At 43.9% G+C, this 24,103-nt stretch overlaps 2 protein-coding genes across 7 annotated transcripts in view; one reads left to right on the forward strand and one right to left on the reverse strand.

Moving 5' to 3' along the window:
• NAALADL2 (N-acetylated alpha-linked acidic dipeptidase like 2) overlaps positions 1–13,621 on the reverse strand; it is a 1,451,400-nt gene extending 1,437,779 nt beyond the window's left edge. For 2 of the 6 annotated variants that reach the window (XM_073578822.1, XM_073578821.1), the window contains exon 1: positions 11,861–12,148. Coding sequence is in view for 2 of the 6 variants with exons in the window: in XM_073578817.1 (XP_073434918.1) it covers positions 10,871–10,924; positions 11,861–11,903 (97 nt within the window). In the remaining 4 variants the exon portion in view is untranslated. Of the gene's footprint in view, positions 1–10,870; positions 10,925–11,655; positions 11,772–11,860; positions 12,149–13,489 lie in introns of those variants that run through there. The other 4 variants (XM_073578817.1, XM_073578823.1, XM_073578818.1 and 1 more) reach the window with 4 other exon arrangements.
• Positions 13,622–17,663: 4,042 nt separating this feature from the next.
• LOC141092736 (uncharacterized) lies at positions 17,664–22,777 on the forward strand. Its single transcript, XM_073579126.1, has 4 exons — positions 17,664–18,358; positions 18,620–19,438; positions 20,027–20,135; positions 20,850–22,777. Exons 1-4 carry the CDS (start codon positions 17,857–17,859, stop codon positions 22,300–22,302), a joined length of 2,883 nt encoding a protein of 960 aa, XP_073435227.1. The 5' UTR covers positions 17,664–17,856; the 3' UTR covers positions 22,303–22,777.
• The last annotated feature ends 1,326 nt before the right edge of the window (positions 22,778–24,103 follow it).

A 24,103-nucleotide genomic window follows, 5' to 3' on the forward strand; every position in this document is an offset into this window, starting at 1 on the left:
TTTTTTTGTATGTCATTTGATAGTTGCTATGTATTTATGCATTTATACGTGTGTATTGCACATGTTTTTATTTATTCTATGTCTTGTCCATTGTTGTATTGGTCTTTTCCTTTTTTTTTTTTTCTTTCTTCTTGCAAGGGAGTGACTCCACCAGTGATTTGAGGGCTTAGTTGTCTGCCTCTTTGATTATACAGGTGTGGAGTCCCTCTGCTGATTAGGAATGTTTATAATCATTTTGTGAACTGTTTTGTTTCATGTCTCTGAGGAAGAACCTGGTGTAAGGTTCGAAACGCGTCAGGCGTGGGGGGGGTCTGTTTTCCCCTTTATGGTTTTATCATGAAATTATGTGAATAAAACTTATCGTGGATTTTATTAAGTCTCCAGTGCCGGATCTTCCTTCTCTCTTCATGTTTGCAACACATGGTGGTCAGCCATTTGATCCCTAGGCACGACCGGCTTACAGGACTATTTTGGTGAGCACAAGTTTCCCTTTCCCCTTCCTAATTTTCTAAATATACTGACTAACTGTGCTCCCATCAAGCCGCACATTTGTTAACATGCAAGCCGGGACTAAAAATATTACAGCAACTTGCTTGTTAAGAAGAAAAAAAGCTGATGAATTATTTGGCATTTCCTCTGATAATGAGGATAAGATTAGTATGGACATGCATTCACTTTTCTCTGAGTTGGAGAGAAAGATGACTTCTCACCTTAAAACCTGGTGGGACTCAGTGACTCTTGAGAAATACGTTAGTCATAAGATGATACCGCGAGGTTTGAGATTAAAAAAGGTACCGACTGTGATTTATAATGATACCTTTCTACAGAAGTGGAATGATATTTTGAGTGAATGCTCTTTGAAACTAATGTCTCTTATTGTGGAGGAAGAATCTGTCAAATTGACCAACATTGAAGCTTCCATCAAAGATTTGGAGTCTAAGTTGAATGTATTTTCTGATCATATGACATTTTCTAAGAGCTATGAACGATTACATGCTAATATTGATAATTTGGAAAGCGGCATTACCAAGTCCAAGAAAAATAAGTTCCTGCGTGATTGCAGGGACTATGACTCTAATATGGTTTATGCTTGGAAACAATTCACTCCGTATAAGCCTAGATCTATTCTCAAGAGGAATCAATCATTCCGTAGTAACAACGTCAGTTTTTCCTCATGTGAACAGTCTTTTAATTCACCTACTACTTCTGAGGGTTCAATGGACTCTAATCGGGTGTTACCTTTAACATCACATGCAAAAAACGATCAAAGAAAACAAGGCGAGGTGGACGCCGACGTAAGAAGAAAGCATCAATATGGTCTGCGGAATGTGAATCATTGGAGGAAATAAACGGTAACATTGCTGCGTCTGATGAGTTTACAGTTATAAACATTTCAGCTACCATACTGAGTGAAGCTCAGCTGAGCGTTTTGAAGAGAGGACTTTCCTTTGTTCCTACATGTAGAGGGGATTTGTTTCAAACATTATGTGATGTCAATCGATTCGTGCGATTATTAACAGTTAAGAGACATTTCTTTACTCCTGATTCTGGTATTGGTAATCAATTTTCTGATATATCATCCTTGAGTTCAAACAATGTTGATTTGTTGCCACTTGCTGCTCCTGTTAGAGATCAAATTTTGTTTGACATGTTGTCTAGTTTGGAGAACACAAATCAACATACAGCAGTACAACGTGACACAAATGTACAGATATCTAACCCCACTTTTTATCCCCTGATATCTAGAGTGCCCATTATGGATACTTTCCAGAGGGCAATAGAACGTGATTTTAAATCTCTGTTGGATTCAGATGTGCAGTCTTGTATGAATTTATCTGCAATTGAGCAGCATGCGCTTCATTTACTAAGTAAGAACCAACATATAGTAGTCCGCCAATCAGACAAAGGGGGGGTCAGTGGTGATTCTAGACTCACTACTATATCGCAATGAAATTGTATCCATGTTAACTGATATTAATACATATCATCCTCTCAACAATGATCCTACAAGCTGTATTCAGCAGGGTTTATCTGTGATTTTGCAGGAGGGTCTTGCTTTTGGAGTATTGGACAAGCGCATGGCTGATTTTTTATATGTGGATAAACCAGTGTGTCCTGTATTTCACGCCTTACCCAAAATTCATAAAGGCGTGTTTCCTCCACCTTTCAGGCCCATAGTGGCCGGTATTGGAGGGGTTAATGAAAAACTCTCCGAGTGGATAGACAGAAAATTACAACCTTTGGTTTTGAAAACACCAGGTCACATTAGAGACACCAAACAGCTTCTGCAGGCACTTCAGGAGGTTGCATGGGGGCCTCACCACACATGGATAACATGTGATGTTGTTGCTCTATATTCATGTATACCTCATGATTTGGCATTATCTGCTGTTTCCACCATTTTGACTGAAGAAAGTAATTTCAGTTCTGATCTTAAAAAATTTATCATTATGGCATTACAACATCTTTTGAACACCAATTTTTTCAAATTTGACACTAAGTACTATCTTCAGGTGTGTGGCTGCCCGATGGGGTCAAAATTCTCTCCTACTCTGGCCAACTTATATATGTCCTTTTGGGAGAACAAATATATATATACTATGGATAATCCCTATTTAGACAATGTATTGTGGTGGGGGAGATACATTGATGACGTGATCCTATTGTGGTTTGATCGTTGTGATGTATCTCCCTCTCCTGGCATGCTTAAGTTTTTTGAGTATATTGGGACTAATTCTTTGAATATTAAATTCACCCACGAAATACATGGCATTTGTGCCACATATCTGGATGTTAAAATTATGGGAGATGTCAAAACGGGGAATATAAATACTTCCCTATATAGAAAAGATACCAGTGGTAATGCCATATTGCATGCGGATAGTTGTCACCCGCCACATGTGATACGAAATTTACCGTTGGGTGAATTAATCCGTGCCAAAAGATCATGCTCTAATGATGCTCTTTATGAATCCGAGCGTCGTAAAATTTGCACCAGGCTATCAAAAAGGGGTTATAAGAACTGGATGTTAAACAGGGCTATTAAGAAAGTGGATAACAAAACTAGGAGTAGTTTATTGCAGAATGACATGGTACACACTAATCAAAATAAAAATATTCCCACTTTTTCTACCGCTTTCAGTTCAGATTACAAGGGTGTTATTAGAATCATAAATAAACATCTTCCCTTACTGCATCAAGATCCAGTCTTATCGCAGATATTGGCTGGTGGACATAGGTGTGTTCCAAAGAGAGCTAAAAATTTGAGTCATTTTTTGTCCCCCTCATTGTATTTGTCTGATTGCACTAAACCTACGTGGTTAAATTACTTGGGCAATTATAAGTGTGGTGAAAAATTGTGTGGTTTGTGCCGCTATATGGATATTACAGATAGATTTGTTAATTTTAGTACACAACAAACCTACAAAATTAAAACCTACATGAATTGTAACACCACATACTTAGTGTATATGGCAGAGTGCACATTGTGCAGTTTATATTACATTGGCTGTACCACACGCAGCCTGAAGAGGAGACTAAGTGAGCACATCACCGCTTCTAATCCAGAGTCTATGTCCAGTCGTAGGAATGTGTCTGGCTTGTCCAAACATTTCCTTGAAATACACAAGGGTAATTTATGCAGTCTTAAAGTTAAGGGAACAGAACGGGTATTGAAACCCCCCAGAGGGGGTGACTGGGAACATTTACTACACTGTCGGGAAGCCTTCTGGATACTTGCGCTTGATGCACGATATCCGCAAGGTCTAAATTATAGAAATGATCTTATGTATTTCTATTGAGTGCTGAGATTTTTGCTGTTTTTAATTTTTTTTTTTTTTTTTTATTGGGTTTTTTTTTTTGTTTGTCATTTGATAGTTGCTATGTATTTATGCATTTATACGTGTGTATTGCACATGTTTTTATTTATTCTATGTCTTGTCCATTGTTGTATTGGTCTTTTCCTTTTTTTTTTTTCTTTCTTCTTGCAAGGCTGTGTGCACACGCTGCGGATTTTGCTGCGGTTCCGCAGCGGTTTTGGCCGCTGCGGACCCGCAGCAGTTTTTGCTGCGGTGTACAGTACCATGATTCCCTATGGGAATCAAAAACCGCAGTGCAGACGGTGCGGAATTTTCCGTGCGGATTATCTGCGGTTTTCAATCCGCAGAAAGAATTGACATGTCAATTCTTTCTGCGGATTCTCCTGCGGTTTGCCATCTCCTCCATTGAGGAGATGAAAAACCGCAGAGCAAAACCGCAGAGCAATCCGCAGGTCTTTTGACCTGCGGTTTCACCTGCGGATTTTACAAAATCCGCGCGGATGAATCCGCACATAATCCGCAGCGTGTGCACACAGCCCAAGGGAGTGACTCCACCAGTGATTTGAGGGCTTAGTTGTCTGCCTCTTTGATTATACACATGTGTGGAGTCCCTCTGCTGATTAGGAATGTTTATAATCATTTTGTGAACTGTTTTGTTTCATGTCTCTGAGGAAGAACCTGGTGTAAGGTTCGAAACGCGTGGGGGGTCTGTTTTCCCCTTTATGGTTTTATCATGAAATTATGTGAATAAAACTTATCGTGGATTTTATTAAGTCTCCAGTGCCGGATCTTCCTTCTCTCTTCATGTTTACCATAGGGAAGTGCCTGTCCCTGCACTGACCTGTGTTATCCTGCCTAGCAGCGGAGGTTTGAGCCCTAGGACCGCTTCGGTTTGAGACTTAATTCTTTTAACTTAATCTCGTACCAATCTATTTTTGGATACTGTGATTTAATTCATGCTGCGATTGGCAGCGAGATTTGGCTCACTCTTGCCTTTATAAGTCTATGGTTGCAAGTGACAATGCACAGCACACTGATTTCACCAGAGTGTGGTACGATATACGCCGACAGAGGAGAAGGAGAGATTAATTTCTTCTCCTCCTCCGCAGCTGTTTTGTAATTGAAAACACTTATGCCCCTTTACATTAACAGGAATCACAAAAATGGAAGACTACCCATACCTTATCAAAACTCCTATCCCCTTTTCCCCGGTGCAAAGAAGGCACTAAAAACCACAAATTCAAAACATAACTTTATAGGAGAGTACCAATTACAAAACCACTCATCTTATATAACCCATTGTTGGAGGGGTAAGGCCACAGCTCTTCATATTAACCATTTCGTAATTTGTGGGGATATGCCGCCGGACTCCCAGCACATGTTACCCAGTCTTGCTCTTCCGCCAACCTCTGCGACTTTCAACAAGCATTGAAACAAAATAACCTAAACTCCAAACCACCTAAACTGAAAAAAACAAAAGGGAAGGGAGAGTGGGCAGCTTTCGATTCCCGGGGTCAAGAGGCCGGGAGGACTCAAACACTCCCCTTTATACCCCTTGAGAGCGCAGATCCGGAACTGGAAATGACCTAGCAGCCAGTGGGTGTAACGCATGAAGGTAAGGGGAAAAGAAAAACTATTAACCCCTTCAGCATGCACCGAGGTAAAAGCAAGTGCAGATTAACAAAAACATTAAAATGGATGGCCAGTCAGGGGCCCCTGCAAATAAAGCCAGGCTCCCACATTACCTTGATGCCCCCAAATCTCTTCAGATGGGTGATAATGTTATAATAGTTTTTTTCTATGGAAAGAATGATATCGTGAGAGGAGACATTTGATTTAGTGAACTATAGTTATATAACTATAATTAAATTTCAGAGCTTAATACTGTGTTCTATTTATTAATCACCAACATATCTATTTGGTACATTCTTTGTTCTACCATTTCTATAATTGATAGGCAATAGAGGTTTAAGACCCATTTTTACAATTTTTGTATACATGTTTGTCAACAAATTGGATTTTGCCTTTTCTAAAAAAAAAATAAAAGTAAATTATTTTGTTATAGATTTGTCACACTTTTTATATATTTACCAACACCCTCTATGAAGTAGCTATGGTGTACAAAAAATATTTTAGCTTTACCTGGTTTGTTGGAAAACCAAGAAGGTAAAGCAGGTTAAAAAAGATGAGCGAGAACAAATCTTGGCTATTAGTGCCCTAGTATCTAGTCTATGTGCAGTTTAATGTTAATGAACTCATCAATGTGCCCCAATAGACAAAAGGAATGCACAAAGGAATGGTGTCACCACCCTGAGTACCCGGGCAAGTAAGGCTAGTTTCACACTAGCATTTATGAGCGCAGCGACGGCATGCGCACGGCCTGCGCTAAGCCCCACCCCCTGCCGCGCCTCCGCCGGTAGCTCCGCCTACCGGTGCATGACGCTGCATGCGCCCCCTATCTTTATCACTGGGGGCGCAGGCCGTGCGCAATATGCGTTTGGCGGTGAATGCGTCCTTTTGACGGTGCGCTGACCTGCGCCAAACGCAACCTGCTGCAGTTTGGTTGCGCCGGCGCACCGTCAAAAAGGCGCATGTGCCGCCAAACGCATATTGCGCACGGCCTGCGCCCCCAGTGATAAAGATAGGGGACGCAGGGCGCATGCAGCGTCATGCGCCGGTAGGCGGAGCTACCGGCGAAGGCACGGCAGGGGGCGGGGCTTAGCGGCGGCCGTGCGCAGGCCGTCGCTGTGCTCATAAACGCTAGTGTGAAACTAGCCTAAGTGTCAGAGCACTGGACAAACAGGTGGGCCAACTCACCATCAGCAGGGACGTAGCTACTGCCATCGTAGTGGTCGCCTCTGCAACCGCCTGTGCCTACAGGGCGAGAGGCATGTTAAAGCTTCAGCTGGATACATGTCCTCGGATACACATTCAGCAAAAGTGTATTGCAGTGCAAAAGCCCATTGGGTTCATGTGTGGCCATCATGCTACCAGTCAGAGGCCATCAGCTGATGTCGGCATGTATGTGACCGAGGGCGTAATACAGTGAGATCATGCGCTCTCATCGTTTGCATGCTGAATTGAGCTGCCAGCCTCAGAAGAGGATGCTGCACATTGGGGGGGGAGCAGATGGGAGGGGAGTATGTTATTTATTTTTTTAAATCGGTGAGTACACGGTGGCCATGCTACATGGATGACTATGGGCTGTGCATTATACTATATGAAGGACTATGGGCTGTGCAATATGTTATTTGAAGGATAAGGGCTGTGTATTATACTAATATGGAGTACTATGGGCTGTGCTTTATATATTGAGGTGCATTACACTATGTGGAGGCCTACAGAATGTGCTTTACACTATATGTATGGTATTATAGAATTTAAAATAGACATCACTCATGTAATGTTAGAAGTGAAATCTTTGCCATTGTACTATACCTGTATTTCTCTGCCATATCTGTACATCATGAATCGTGGTATGTGTTAAAGGGGCCCACTGACACTCCTTCGCCTGGGGAGACGGCCATGCATAGCGCATTAGTCAGTGACATGTTTTTAAAGTTTGCAAAAAGTAAAAACAGGAAGAACCACATAAAAATAGTTTGTGAAAGATTAATATTTTCTCCTGGGGAGGACTGCTTTCTAGTTGATAAAATGCAGCAATGGGATTTTTCCCCCTCCTTATTCTTTGGCCTCATTCAGATGGCTCATTTTGCGTCATCTGTTTTTCTTGTGTGCAAAAAAAATAAAAATAATTCAATGCATCTCCTACCCATTAAACAGTGACAACAGACATCACATGGATGAAACACAGATGGCACTCGTGTGATGTCCACTATTTCATGGACCCATTGGTTGAGCTTGTTCCTTAACTTGAATAAAAAAAAAAATGGACACCTCCATTTTACACCAGATTCTGGCTTAAAAAGCTTTGGAAAGTTGCAAAACTGTGTAACAACTCAAGGCTGCACTAAAAGTTAGAATTTTCTGGAGTTATCCTGCTATTGTCGACAAGCCTCGACAGTTGGCAGAACTGGGGTAGATGGAGGCATGGAGAACACCCCTCATCAGAGACAGAGGCGGGACTCGTGGTGCCTCTTAAAGAATCATGTTCACACCTTCAGTATTTAGTCTGTATTTTACCTCAGCATCTCAGGAGTGGGTGAAAAATGCAGAAGTGATGTGTTTTTATTCTACTTTTCCTTTCATTGTTCAACTTTTGGCTTTGGATTACAAATATTGATGTAAAAAAACTGACCAAATACTGAATGTGCACACATGGCCTTAGCTCGCATGTATATAGTTGTATAGCACATAGACAGACCAAGTTGCTAAAATTAACATGTTGAATATTTCCTACATGTGTGCACACCAAATATTACACAACCTGCTTTGGTTATGAATGTTTCTTTTCTGGGGTGGGGATTCCCCATTTGTTTATGCAGATTTGATAAAAATAATGCATGAAAAATATTGTATTATTGGAGAACCATTGGAACACTACACTTAAACATGTAACTGATTTTTAACCCCTTAACCCCCAGAGCTTTTTTTCCGTTTTGCGATTGGCTCCCTTCCTTCTCAGAGCCATAAGTTTTTCATTTTTCCTTCATTATGGTCATGTGATTGCTTATTTTTTGTGGGATGAGTTGTGCATTTGAACGACCTCATTGGCTTTACCATATCGTCTACTAAAAAAATGGAAAAAAATTCAAAGTGCCACGAAATTGCTAAAAAAGTGAAATCCACACTTGTTTTTTGTTTGGCTTTTTTGCTAGGTTAACTAAATGCTAAAACTGATCTGCCATTAGGATTCTTCAGGTCATTACGAGATGACAGATAAAAAATAATCTAGACATGTTTGGTGTCTAAGTAGTGGAAAAAAGATTGCAAACTTTGCTTAAAAAAAAAAAAAGTGCCATTTTCCGAGACCCGTAGCATCTCCATTTTTCGTGATCTGGGGTTGGGTGAGGGCTTATTTTTTGCCTACCAAGCTGATGTTTTTAATTATACCATTTTGGTGTAGATACGTTCTTTTGTTCACCCATTATTGCATTTTAATGCAATGTTGCAGCGACCCAAAAAATGTAATTCTTGCGTTTTGACTTTTTCCAGCTACACCGTAGAGTGATCAGGTTAATCCTTTTTTTATTGATAGATCGGGTGATTCTAAATGCGGTGATACCAAATATGTGTATGTTTGATTTTATTTTTATTGTTTAGTTTTGAGTGGGGCAAAGGGGGGGGGGGGTGATTTGAACTTATTTTTTTTTATTTTTAAACACTTTTTTAACTTTTGCCATGCTTCAATAGTCTCCATATGAGACTAGAAGCTGACACAACTCGATCAGCTCAGATTGCCTCTATGTAGCTGAATTACTGACTTACTATGAGCGCCGACCACTGACAACCATAGAGGTCCCAGGAGACCTCGGGTTGTAATGCTGACATACAAGTGACCCGAGATCACGTGATGCTGGTCACCAGTGTGCGTATTTCCAGCACGATGGCCAGAAGCGCCATTTAAATACCGCTGTAAGCGTTTGACAGCGGCATTTAAATAGTTAATGGCCGCGGGTGGATCGCTATTCCACCCGCGGCTTTTGCGAGCACACGTCAGCTGACACGTCCCGGGAAATATGTGGGCTCACAGCTGGGATCCACATCAAAGGGAGGGATACCAACATTGGCGTAAATATATGCCGGATGTCGGTAAGGGGTTAAACGCATGGTGGGTGTGAGTTTTCATAAAATCACACTCACTTATCTTAAACTATTACATTCAGGAACTTTTTGTTCAAAAACAGAAACTACACAAAGCTTTTACACTACTTATGAACATGCTATCAAATAGGTGTATCTAAATCCAGAATGCTCCCATTATAACTGTCACCTCAGGTGCCAGTCTTCAAAAAATAATTCCTCACACAACATTTTACGGTTAGGTAACATGGATACAGTGATAACTAGATTTAAATGCACTGTGTGAACTAGCCTTTAGCAGGCCAGATTTTCATGTCTGCATTTCTCAGTTCATGATGGAAATTTCTGAACCAGCCTGGCAATGGAGTATGTGCACACAAAGTCTTTAAAACTCCAGAAAACTCTCCAAGTTTTTGATGCACAAAACGCCATTGACTTTTGTTGCTGTTTTTTTTAAATCGTCTTTTCCAGCAGCTTTATTTTTTGCTCATATGTATTAAATAGTGAGTGACTTCCAAGTTTTGGAAATCTGAAGCGGTTAAAAGAAGCTCGGAAACTGAACATATGCATGGCGGATCGTTTTAGCATGACAGCACAAAAGTTCATTACTTTTTGCATTATTTTAGCGCTATTTCAAGCAGGTCACAGAGTATATACGCCGTAAAAAAAATAGGTCATGTGCACATACCTTGAGGGTGTGTGCACACGTTGCGGATTCTGGTGCGAATCTGCAGCAGATTTGGTCCTGCGGATCCACAGCAGATTCTCCTGCAGTGTACAGAACCATTATATTCAATGTAAAACAAAAACCGCTGTGCACATGCTGCGGAAAAATCCACGCTCAAACGCAGCGGTTTTGAATCCGCAACATGTCAATTCTTTGTGTGGATTCCACAGCGTTTTTAGGGTATGTGCACACGGTGCAGTTCTGCAGCAGATTTGGCCCTGCAGAACTGCAAGTGATGTACAGTACCATTTAAGGCTATGTAAAACAAAAACCGCTGTGCACATGCTGCAGATTTTTCCGCGCAGATTTAAAACTGCAGCATGTCACTTCTTTTGTGCAGTTCTGCAGCAGTTTTTCATCTGCTCCATTATAGAAATCTGCAGGTGAAAACCGCACAAAAACTGCATGTAAAATGCAGGTCATTTTACCTGCAGATTTAGCAAAATCTGCGTGGAAAATTCCACAGCAGAATCCGCACCGTGTGCACATAGCCTTACACCTGCTCCATTATAGGCATCTGCAGGTGTAAAAATGGAGGTGAAATCCGCACAAAAACAGCAGAAAATCTACACTAAATCCGCGTGGAAAAATCCGCAGCAGAATCAACAACGTGTGTACATACCTTTCGGCTGGCACTTGTTCAGGAGTTCTGCGTCTGGTCTGGAAATCACACGGACTGTGAATGCAATGCATGACCATGGTCATCTTTGTCATGTCAGTATATTTACTGCTTTGGTTTTTCTTTTAATGCAACATCAGGTATTCGCTTAAAGTTTTTTACTTTTTTTTTTATGTAAAAAATAAGTAAAAATTACTGGTCAAACACTGGAGTCTGAAAGCTTAGGTCTTACAATGGTAGGACTCATTGTAAAAGGTTGAAGAACAAAATCTTACTCGCTAATGTTCCTGACAGTTATGTAAGGTAATAGGAAGAGCGTAATATAAAACAAATGCGTTGAATGACTGTGAAGACATTAAAACTGGCTCAAGGCCATGACATCCAGTGTTACTTTACTAAACATCAAATTTTACAATTAACGCAGGCAAGCATTTCTACTGTATTTGAACCAGTCACTGAACAATCACAATACATGACATTGGCATCTGAAGAAAGAAAGGAAACAAAAGTAAACAAAAAGACAAAAACAACTAAAGCACGCAAATTCTGAAAACTGTTACATTCCAAACATTTCATCAACCTTAATAATACAAATAAATGACATTGGGTTTATGATCCGGCTGAATACAATGTGACATTACTAATGCGAAGAGACGTGATAACAATGTGCATCGGTATAAGAGACTGTCAAACTGACAGGTGCAAGACGACTGAACTGGAAATTTCCAGGAATGGGGCATGCCAGCTCTAGCACCCCACCGCACATCATGTTAACACTCTTCCATTACCTTAAGAAAGTGCGACAGAGAAACACCATCACTCAGAACACTTTTTTCCTTTCTATCACAGCACAATTTCAATTAGTCATGCTTTAGGTATCAAAACACCAAACACATGCTGTTGCAAAAGGCAATAAAAACCTCACAGGTTGCAGAGACTAATCTAACACCTGAACTCTTGCAAAAAAATCACTAAGCAAGCTGTTGAACTTACCTTGAAGTGAAATGCCTGCTGAATTTGATTCCTTTTCTCCCATTGTAGTTGTGATGTAAAAAAAAAAAGAGACTAGTACAAAGTAGCAGTTTTCCTTAGCCTAAGTCCCTCTATAGGCTGTGACCTCCTGCTGGGGTAGTGTACAGGGCTGCTGCAATAGTATACCTATTTAGCTAGTGAATAATTAGCAACCTGTTTCCTGAGTTACCTGGGCCTGCCTGACCTGTTTCTCTATCAACTGACATCATATCCTTTGATCGTCTGTGCCCAGCACTAAACAGCCTGTCTTTGTTTCGGTAGAAAAGAAGTGTATTGGCATTAATGGATTATTTAATGTTAGCAAAGTTAGAAATCCTTTCTGTGTATTCTAGTTTTAGACCACAACTTTGCTGTTTGTATTGGAAGAAGGAAATGCACAAATTCATTTCAATTTGCACGTAGGACCCAGCTTCAGTGGGGAAAGTAACCAGCGTAAAGGATTATTCACACACTCAGTATACTGATCAAAACACTGAGGTGGGCATAAAGGCTGTTCCACATTAAGCGTATGTGCACACATTGCAGAATTTTCTGCATCTCTTGGCAGAAAATGCAGGCAAAAATCCATGCGTTTTTTTTTGTGCGGATTGGCATGCGTTTTTAGCCCTGCAGATTTCATTAATGGAATTGGTGTAAGAACGCATGAGGATCCGCAAAAAGAATTGACACGCTGCAGAAGATAAACCGATGCGGATTCTGTGCGGAGTTTTCCGCAGCAGGTGCACAGCCTTTTTTTTTTTCTATTGAATTACATTGGTTGGTCACACACTTGCATTTCTGCAGCGAATCCGTGTGGAAAATCCACTGTGGATCCACAGCAAATCTGCAACGTGCGCACATACCCTTAGGGTAAGTTCACACAAGGCATTTTTTAAGCGTTTTTTTCTGCAGCCAAACCTGATCTTTTGGCAGGAAATAAGATACAGAAACAAAAGCATGTTTTTCTTGCTGCTTTTTTGTGCATTTTTTGCTTGCAGTTTTGGCATGCTAGATTTGTCTCTTGTGCATGGTGATAAAGTTTAATGTTGAAAAAATAGTCCTATTCTATAGACATAAAAAACGCAGAAAAACCTGACACCTGCGTTTTTGGTGTTTTTTTCACTACCCATTCATTTCAATGGGGGAATAACAGTGAAAAAAATGCTGAAAGAGGTGACATGCTCCATTATACAAAAAAAAAATGCAAATCACAAAAAAACATGCAAACCACATAAAAACAAGCCATGTGCATGAGATTTATGAAATCTCAGACTTTGCTGGTACTTTTAAAAGCAGCTGAAAATTTACATAAAAACACGCATTAAAAGCATGCTGTAAAAACACAGTGTGAACTTAGTCTTAGGCCTCTTTTGCCACCAAGTATTAAGTCTTTTTTGCCAGAGGGCTCAAATACTTGTTTATTCGGAATCCCATGACAACACCACGAGAGAGGGGATCTGAACAGTAAAACCTACATATACAAAAAGGGCAGCACCTCTCCCACACATCAGTTGGTTTCCTGTACCTGATGGGACTGGATCCTACAAATGACTACAGAATCATCGGATCCCAGATTGGCTGGTCAGCCCAGGTAGCAGGGGGGTCTCTTACCTCGACCGGTCGGGACTTCTGGAAGCACCACGGTGGTCCTTGTTGGACTTCACGTCAGTTTGAGAGCAGCAGGGAACGGGGTCCGGAGGATCAACCGTCTGAGGAAAAAGCTAGCACCGAGGTAAGTATTCCCCTGGGTTCCTGTGGCTTCTGCTGTGCAGGGCTCCATTTGCTGTTCGGTCCAGTAGATAGTATGCGCTGGGGGGCATGCTGAGGTTTTGGGCGTGTGACGGCTCCCTTCCGACATTCCTGGGCTGACCTCTGACGCGTTCTGCATCATCGGGGGGCAGGGCCGGCGGGTGCTTCCAGGTCATTGGGCTAGCTCCCTTCTGCACATGGCGGCCACCATCGGATGACCAGAAACCCTCATGTTGGGTTCCACAGGGGAGACCTCGGAACCTGCAGAGGCGGGGGAACCTAGGGGGGCGTGAGACCACCTGCTGACCCATAAACCAGGGGGAGTATAAATAGGGTCTCACACGGAGATCCATGCTTCTGACCCATTATCATAACGGAAAGTGAGCAGCAGCATCAGCTGAAGCAAAAGGAGGATGTAACTCAGCACACCATGCAGAAACCTCGGGCCTGGCTGAAGAACCATGATGGTACATGTCATGGCCAGTTAAGTGACCGATCTAGCCACAGAAGCTCTTCTAGATGGGAGTCTGCAGCATCGACAGAGAAATCCTTCTCTTGTTTTCCGGTACCTAATTTTGGCAGTCACTGGTAAGTGATCTTCAAGGATGTTCACTCAGTGATGCAACCTTCCCCTTATGTCTTTATTTGTAGGGGAAGAAGTGTACAGCTAAGGCAAAGCACAGGGAATGCGCCCTCTGTGGATGCCTCCTACTGGACTCTTGTCCGAAAACGTTATGCCCCCCTGTATCCAACAGACGGTGGCAGATGAGGCTCACAACTTCACCACAAAATAATTGACATGCTGCAGAAAATAAACCTATGCGGATTCTGTGCGGAATTTTCCGCAGCACATGCACAGCCTTTTTTTTCCTATTGAATTACATTGGTTGGTCACACACTTGCATTACAGTGACTTACAGATGATGTTCTTTCTGATTGGGATCATTCACTTATCTTGTCCTTTCTATCTGGTCTAGACTGACATGATGACACCTTCCAACTGTAACTTGTATCTGAAGAGTTTTTAAGAAAAATATTTGACTTCTCACATATCCAGCAATGTGTCCCCATCTTTTTCTCTTCCCCATGACAGCACCGCAGACATGAGAGATGGTATCTGCCCCAGGAAAGAGGAAACCTGTAGCAGAGACATAAGAAGGGGGCGGCACCTCTCTTTCTCAGTTTGGTTTCCTGTTCCCCGGAGGTGGATGCCTGGGACAGAGCCCATACCTCCGAGGGATCCACCTCTGATTTCGTCCGGTCAGGAGGCCGAGGTCAGTGGGGAGAGGATGGCAGTGAGGTGCAGTGGCGCGCGCCTGTCAGCCCAGCTCGGTGGGCGCTGTAAGCAGTGTCCTCCTCATGAGACTCCCCGGCGGCCGCTCCAGTGGGAGGCTGGGCCGGGGGAGGCGTGGTGACGGCTTCCGGGGTTGCACCGGAAGTGACGTCACACGCCGGGGGAGCGGTGTACTGGGCACTTCCGGGCAGGAGCGGTCCCAGAAGCGTGCACCGCTCCTCCATAGAAAGGGATGCAAGGCAGATGCCACTGGTCCCTGAGAGGCTGCACACAGGCTCCGGAGTTGTAGAGCCAGATCAGCAGCGGAGCGCAGAAGGATCCTGAAGGCGAGATGCACGCGCAGGAGGGCCACCGGCTACCGGGGTACCCAGAGGGCCGGGTGAGTGCCTTTGTAAGGCAGCACAATATATTAACAACTTCCCTATGTATGTCTTCTGTAGGGAAAGGCCACATCAAAGCAAAAGAGCAAGGAATGTGCACTATGCAAAAAGGCCCTAGCTAAATATTATGAGAAGCGACTTTGTCGCTCGTACATTAAAAAAACAGTGGCCGAAGAGTCACCATCCCTGCTCCAGAGCATTAAAACTATGATCCGGGATCAAGTAAAGTCGACGGTGAAAGATGAAATAAAGGAGCAGACTACACTTGGCTACGATATAACTCCTGCTTCACCCCCGCCCCCACCTCCTCCTCTCGCTCCCACAGAAATAACTATTGACATAGAGTCTGAGGAAGAACAAGGGGAGATAGGGCCCTCCGACTCAGAACTGGACTCTTCGGACGAAGAAAAGGGTCATCCATATTTCCTATCTGAGGACATTGGGAAATTATTAAAGCTTGTAACATCCACAATGGGACTTGAAACACCAAAAGAGCCAAAGTCAATTCAAGATGCTATGTTTAGCAATCTTGAGGGGAAAAAAGGAAGGGTTTTTCCCTTCCATGATAACCTGTTAAATTTGATCAAGAGGGAATGGAAGACACCCAATAAAAAAATGTCCATACCGCAGGCGCTCAAACGTAAATACCCGTTTTATGAGGAGGTATGTGATAAATGGGAAAAAGCTGCCAGACTAGATGCCGCCATTGCTAGTACATCCAAGGGAATAGGATTGCCATTTGAGGATATGGGCGCCTTAAAAGATCCCCTTGACAAGAAAGCAGACGCTTTTCTAAAATCTGCCTGGGAAGCATCGGCTTGGTCATTTAAGCCGGGGGTGGCCGCCACTTGTACAGCACGTGCTATGGTCAAGTGGTTAGACGAATTAAGTGACCAAATTAAGAATAAATGCCCAAGGGAGACACTGCTGGTGGCAATACCTTCCCTACAGAAGGCAGAGGGATTCCTGGCTGACGCCGCAGTAGATTCCATCCGAGATGCCGCCCGTGCATGCGCCCTTTCAAATTCAGGCCGCAGAGCACTTTGGTTAAAAAACTGGTCAGCAGACTTCCAGTCAAAGGTAAAACTCTGCGCCGTCCCGTGTTAGGGTCAATGCCTGTTTGGGAAAGCATTGAACGAAATTTTAGAAAAAGCGTCAGATAAGAAAAAGCGGCTTCCACCCCCCTTCCCTAGGAGTCGGTGGACTGAAGCTCGCTCGTCCTTTCGTGGAGCAGGGAACAGAGGGAGCCGAGGGCGGCTAGACAATAGAACTATGCGGGGCAGACCTTGGAGGAGAAAAGAGAAAGGATTCCTCTTTAGTGAAACCACCCCGAGACCCGATACTAAGCAATGACGCCAGGGCAGTTGGGGAAGGCTTTGGTTCTTTGTCCATCAATGGGTAGCATTGCCCGCCTGAAAGTGGGTAACCGACCTGTTAGCCGAGGGCCTACGACTAAGTTTTCTAAGCCTTCCACCTCAAAGAGTAAAAGTGACCCGGGTAGCCAAAAAGAATCAGGCCACGCTAGAAAAGGAGATTCAACTCCTCATGCAAAAGGAGGTACTAATAAAAGTACCGTGTCATCAAGTAGCAAAAGGATTTTACAGCACTCTGTTCCTCACACCAAAACCAGATGGATCACTAAGAACAATATTCAATCTCAAAGCCCTGAACCAATACATCAGAACAGAGAAATTCAAAATGGAGACCTTGGGGTCAGCAGTGAAGCTACTCGACCCGGTGTAATGTTTTCGGACTTTTATGCTAGATCCGTTATCTTCGCTTTTAGTGTGTCGGCCATCTTGTTTCCTGGACTGTGCATTGACTTTTGCCCTCAACCAATATGGAGTCCTCAGCTTGTCGTTGGCCATCTTGTTTCCTGGCATGTGCAGTGACTTTGCCCTCAAATAACATGGAGTACTCAGCTATGATGTCCCTGCCCTGTTTCCTGCCAATTGTCCTTTTAATCAGCTCCAGCTGATTCACCTGTGCTCCTGAATCAGCTCTATTCCCAGTTTGTGACTTGGTCTGTGAAGCCTGGATCTCCTCTGCTTGGAACCATTTGTGGACACAGAACCCTTCTGCTTGCCAGCTACTTCTGACAGGGAAGTAATAGACTCTGAATATCGTTGGTTGTTTGCCTAACTCTGCAACTATCCTGCTACTGCACTACTTGTATGGAGTAATACAAGAAATGCTTAAGAAGCTTATGTCTCATGTGTCTTATTATACCCATGCGTTAGACTCTAGATAGACTGTATACCACATGACAGATTCAGGAGCCATGATAGTCTGCTGGGTCTGAGACACCGCTGCAACCTGTATAGAGATTTATTTTTTATTTTTTATTTTTTATTTTTTTTTGGATCTTTGCCGTTGGGGAGCCGCTGCAGGCTGTGGATCCAAGATATCGATATATGTGATAGTGGTTGTGGCTTCTCACAACCTTTCCAGGTGAGCACATTCCCTTCTTTTAAGTCAGGAGTGTTACCACAGGTAAACACTATTGTGCTCCTTTTCTTTCTTTCCAGCCTCTCTGCCATACATCTTCGGGGAATATGGAGGACTCTGTTAAACATCTGTGCGAAGTAACCAATTCAATCCTTGCCGATCTACAGGCAGTAAAGGACAGCTTTGCAAGTCTGCGGGATCGGAGTGATCATAATCTACAGGTGTTCGGACAAACCACTCAGGACTTACGAACCCGGATTGAGGTTCTGGAGCGACAAGTCCAAACCCAAACTTCCACCCCGGCAATGGGAATCCCCAAGCTACCATCATTCCGCTTTGGCGGTGAACGGGAAAGATTCAGAGGATTCATTAATCAATGCAAACTGTTCTTTGCGGCTCATGCGCCTCAGTTCCTTACTGAGCGATCTAAAGTATTAACAATAATTATGCTACTCTCCAACAAAGCTCTCGCATGGGCAAACCCTCTAATTGAGACTGACGACGACTGTCTAAATAACCTTGATGCTTTCATTTCAGCTATGGGGAAGGCATTCGATGATCCGAACCGCGGTGCTACAGCGGAATCAGCTATGTTGACTTTAAGCCAAGGTAAGCGCTCAGTAGCAGAATATGCTCTGGATTTCCGGAGATGGGCCCTCGACACCACTTGGGATAGCTCCGCTAAAAGATCGGTTTTTCGGAGAGGATTATCCTCTGTAATTAAGGACGAACTTGCTCGTGTCGACCCACCTACAGCATTAGGAGATTTTATCAACTACTGTATTCGGATCGATGCTCGGCTTACTGAACGCAGACAGGAGAGGTGGTCGGAGCTAAGGCACTCTAATCATTTATTCTCTCCCTCTCCAGCCAAGGAGTCCTTGAGCAGGATTATACGAGAACCAAAACCCGAGCCTATGCAGGTGGACTCTTTACAGAGACGGGTCAGTGATGCACGTAAGGAACAACGACTAAAGGAAAATCTGTGTTTCTATTGCGGTAAGTCAGGACATTTCATCATCAACTGCCCCAGTCGTTCTCGTAAGACAACTGCAGCCATCATACACTGCGAGTGCTGTGAGAGGGGTTCTGTCAGGTCCGCACTACAGACCCCAGAGGGAGTAGAAGATACAGACATTGATTACTCGGACTTGAACTCCGTTATCTCTGAGCCCGATGCAGGTGTTACTGCAGCAGTTTTTCCGGTCCTCTCAGCGGTTTCCCAGCTGAGCTGCAAGAACAACAATTCTCATTGCTTCATTCCCCTCAAACTCAGGGTTCACTCCGTTTGGGTATCTACCTCCGCTATGATTGATTCAGGGGCAAGCGGCAATTTTATGGACATCTCCTTTGCCCAGAGACATAACGTACATTCAGTAAAGAAGGCTACTCCTGTACAGATGGAGACCGTGGATGGCTCACTGTTAAACTCGGGACCAGTGGACCAGGAGACGGAACCCCTGAAGGTCCTCATGGGTAATGACCATCAAGAGAGTCTGTCCTTTATGCTCATCTCTTCTCCTCATTTCCCTATTATTCTAGGACTGCCTTGGCTGCAGGCTCGGAATCCTACAATTAATTGGGAGACTAAAGAACTGCACTTTCCGAAGACACAGATAAGTCCAGAAGCTTCAGTCTGCTCCATCCCTAAGGGACCACCATCAGTCTCAGAGCTACCAGCAATATACCGTGAGTATGCTGATGTGTGCGACAAAAAGAACGCAGACCTACTACCCCCTCACCGTCCATATGACTGTCCAATAGACCTATTACCAGGTGCAGGGATACCGTTTGGCAAGATTTACCCTTTGGCAGGGCCAGAGCTAAAGGCGCTAAAGGACTATATAGATGAACAGCTAGCCAAGGGCTTCATACGCCATTCTTCATCTCCCGCTGGTGCACCAATCTTCTTTGTGAAGAGGAAAGACGGATCTCTTAGGCCCTGCATAGATTATCGGGAGCTCAATAAGATTACGATCAGAAACCGTTACCCACTACCTTTGATTCCGGAATTATTGGAGAGAGTACGGCATGCAAAGCTCTTTACTAAGTTGGATCTCCGTGGGGCCTATAACTTGGTCCGCATTAGACCTGGGGATGAATGGAAGACTGCTTTCAGGTCACGCTACGGACACTTTGAATACCTGGTAATGCCATTCGGTTTATGTAATGCCCCAGCAACTTTCCAACATTTGGTGAATGACATTTTTAGAGATCTCCTGGATACATTCATTGTAATTTATTTGGATGATATCTTGATTTTTTCTAACTCCACAGAGGAACATCACAGACATGTGAAGATGGTCTTAGAACGCCTTCGACAAAACCATCTGTATATCAAACTAGAAAAGTGCGAATTCCATCGGACGAAGATCCAATTTCTGGGGTATGTAATGACGTCACGAGGAATTAGTATGGATGAGAGTAAGATCCAAGCCATTAAGGACTGGCCGGTCCCCAAGAATGTAAAGGAGGTCCAGCGCTTTATAGGGTTTGCTAATTTTTATAGGCGTTTTATCAGGAACTTTTCTGAGGTAGTGTCTCCCATCACACGGCTTACCCGCAAGAACTCTGCTTTTACCTGGACCCCCCAGGCTCAAGAAGCATTTTCCCGCCTGAAACAGAAATTCACCACGGCACCTATTCTGGTGCATCCCAACCCTGAACGTGCCTTCATAATAGAGGTGGATGCCTCAGACAGTGCCATTGGAGCTATCCTCTCCCAGAGGACAGGCGAGAAAGAAGTCTTACATCCCTGTGCTTTCTTTTCTCGGCGGTTGTCTCCTGCAGAACGAAACTATGACGTGGGTAATAGAGAATTGTTGGCCATCATCGCAGCCTTCAAAGAATGGAGACACCACCTTCAGGGAGCTGCACAGCAGATAATCGTCTTGACTGACCACCGCAATCTCGAGTTTATCAGATCGGCTAAGTGTTTGACTCCTCGCCAGGCTCGTTGGAGTCTTTTCTTAAACCAATTCAGTTTTGTTATCTCTTATAGACCAGGATCGCGTAATGGAAAGGCCGATGCGTTGTCTAGACTCTACTCAGATGAAACTATCCCACTCACGTTTCATAAGACTGTTATCTCTGATTCCAGGTTCCTGGGGGTGATCCATAATCAAGACTTGCTTAACGATATCAAGGAAGCATACCATACGGATCCCTGGTTGGCACAACCATCTTGTGAAGTAAGTCTTGTATATAAGAATGGTGTGTGGATTCAGGGGCAATGCCTGTATATTCCTGAAGCGGCCAGAGGGAAAGTACTGCAACTCGTCCACGATTCTAAAATAGCGGGGCATAGAGGAGTTCTGAAGACTCAAGAATTCCTGTCTCGCTTCTTTTGGTGGCCCACGTACAGAAGAGACGTTCTGGATTATGTCACTTCTTGTGAAGTCTGTGCTAGATGCAAGACTCCACGTTCGTCGCCTACAGGTCTTTTACAACCCCTACCCATTCCCACCCGTCCATGGGGATCCATATCAATGGACTTCATTGTGGAGCTGCCAACCTCTCAAGGGAAGAACACAGTTCTAGTGGTGGTGGATCGGTTAACAAAGGCAGCCCATTTTATTCCGTGTGTGGGTTTACCCACTGCGAAACACACATCGGACTTGATCATCCAAAATGTGTTTCGTCTGCATGGCGTACCGGATGAGGTTGTATCTGATCGAGGGGTGCAATTCACTTCAAAGTTTTGGCAGCACTTCTGTGCTGCGTTAAACATCAAAGTTAATCTATCTTCTGCCTTTCATCCGCAGACAAATGGACAGACTGAGCGGACTAACCAGACCTTAGAACAGTATCTCCGCTGTTTTATCTGCCACCTACAAGATGACTGGGTGGATTTGCTCCCACTGGCTGAATTCTCTTACAACAATTCGCAGAGCGCTTCCACTAAGCTGTCACCCTTTTATGCCAATTTGGGTTATCATCCTAACATCCTTCCTCGATTTCCCATAGACACACCTCTCCCAGCTGTAGCCGACAGAATCACATCTCTACAACAGAACCTTGATCTACTTAAGAGGAATCTGGAATCCGCTCAGGACAGGTATAAAAAATCGGCAGATAGGTTTCGTAAACCTGCACCAACCTTCAAGGTAGGAGATTTGGTTTGGCTGTCAACTAAGAACCTTAAGATGAGAGTACCATCATCCAAATTGGGTCATAAGTACATCGGGCCTTATAAGATTACTAAGCTTGTCAGTAACGTTGCCTGTCGCCTTCAACTGCCGAGATCTATGAGGATTCACCCTGTGTTTCATGTTTCTCTACTGAAGGCTGCAACTCCCAATTCTTTCCCTGGTCGTTCTTCCCCTCCTGCTCCGGTCCTCATCGATGGCCAGGAGGAGTTTGTCGTGGAAAGGATCCTGGACTCCAGGTTGCGTAGAGACGGGGTGCAATACCTGGTACAGTGGCAAGGCTATTCTTCTGAGGACAACTCGTGGGAACCAGCCTCCAATCTCCATGCGCCTCGTTTACTCCGCCAGTTCCATCAGAGGTACCCGGGAAAGCCTGGACTGGGGCCATCCGGAGGCTGTCCTTAAGGGGGGAGTAATGTAATGTTTTCGGACTTTTATGCTAGATCCGTTATCTTCGCTTTTAGTGTGTCGGCCATCTTGTTTCCTGGACTGTGCATTGACTTTTGCCCTCAACCAATATGGAGTCCTCAGCTTGTCGTTGGCCATCTTGTTTCCTGGCATGTGCAGTGACTTTGCCCTCAAATAACATGGAGTACTCAGCTATGATGTCCCTGCCCTGTTTCCTGCCAATTGTCCTTTTAATCAGCTCCAGCTGATTCACCTGTGCTCCTGAATCAGCTCTATTCCCAGTTTGTGACTTGGTCTGTGAAGCCTGGATCTCCTCTGCTTGGAACCATTTGTGGACACAGAACCCTTCTGCTTGCCAGCTACTTCTGACAGGGAAGTAATAGACTCTGAATATCGTTGGTTGTTTGCCTAACTCTGCAACTATCCTGCTACTGCACTACTTGTATGGAGTAATACAAGAAATGCTTAAGAAGCTTATGTCTCATGTGTCTTATTATACCCATGCGTTAGACTCTAGATAGACTGTATACCACATGACACCCGGGTTGCTACATGGCAGTAATAGATCTTACCGATGCCTATTACCATGTCCTAATATGGGGGGAACACCAACAATATCTAAGATTGGTAGTAGAGATTGCTTAAGTCCCCACTCATCTACAGTACCAGTGCCTACCATTCGGGGTATTAGTGGCCCCTCGTATATTTACAAAAATCATCGGGGAAGTAGAGTCCTTTATAAGAAAGGAAAATATCCAGTTGGTACCCTATCTAGATGATTTCCTCGTCATAGCAAACGACAAGCAAAATTGCGAAAATGCAGTTACAAAGGTCCTGGAAATATTGACCAGGTTAGGCTGGATGATCAATCTAAGAAAATCCAAATTAACTCCAGTGCAGTCACAAGAATTCCTTGGAATTCAATTGGACTCATTAAAACAGCAGTGCATTCTTCCAGAAAGGAAAGTTGGGGCTATCCAACAAAAAATACAACGGATACAATCCGGTCGAGCCATATCAGTAAGAGAGGCAATGTCGCTCCTGGGCACGTTAACAGCAGCAATCCCAGCGGTCCGGTGGGCACAAGCCCATACGAGAGAACTACAGTGGCAGATCCTATCTGAACAGGAGAAGGGTCCTTCCAATTTATATCGGGTGATCATTCTCTCACCTCAATTGCAGGAGTCATTAGAATGGTGGCTGAGCACCAAAAACTTAAACAGATCAGTGCCCTGGACTACTCAAAACTCAGTGGTACTGACCACGGATGCAAGTCCGATTGGTTGGGGGGCACACATAGAGAAACGAACCCTACAGGGTCAGTGGGAACCCGGAATGAGGGATGCATCCTCAAATCTAAAAGAACTGGTGGCTGTGAGGCGAGCCCTTCCCCTAGTAAAGCAAGAAGTGCAAGGGAGACTTGTCACCATATTATCCGACAACAACACGGTCATAGCATGCATAAACAGACAAGGGGTACAAGGTCAGCAACCCTTATGGCAGAGGCCAGGGAATTATTCACATGGGAGGAAAACAATCTTCTGTCCTTATCGGGTAAACATTTAAAGGGGGCAGACAATTATCTGGCCGATTATTAAAGCCGTCATGTACTACACCAGGGAGAATGGTCCCTAAGTCAAAAAATATTTGGGGAAATCTGCGCTGCCTGGGGCACACCAGAAGTAGACCTGTTTGCTACCAGAGAAAATCGAAAAGTGGACAGGTTCTACTCCCTAAATCCAAGAGAGCAACCAGAGGGGGTGGATTCGCTACTACACCGGTGGAAATTTCGGCTGGC

The sequence above is a fragment of the Dendrobates tinctorius genome, unplaced genomic scaffold (assembly GCF_039654945.1).
Source record: "Dendrobates tinctorius isolate UK_male_01 unplaced genomic scaffold, ASM3965494v1 ptg000060l, whole genome shotgun sequence".
NCBI classification, from domain to species: Eukaryota; Metazoa; Chordata; class Amphibia; order Anura; family Dendrobatidae; genus Dendrobates; species Dendrobates tinctorius.

Coding starts and splice junctions, on each gene's coding strand:
- LOC141092736 (XM_073579126.1), top strand. CDS start 17,857: ATGGAGGACTCTGTTAAACATCTGTGCGAAGTAACCAATTCAATCCTT. Junction 18,359..18,619: donor TATGTTGACTTTAAGCCAAG/GTAAGCGCTCAG, acceptor CTCCCTCTCCAG/CCAAGGAGTCCTTGAGCAGG. Junction 20,136..20,849: donor ACGAAGATCCAATTTCTGGG/GTATGTAATGAC, acceptor CTCTGATTCCAG/GTTCCTGGGGGTGATCCATA.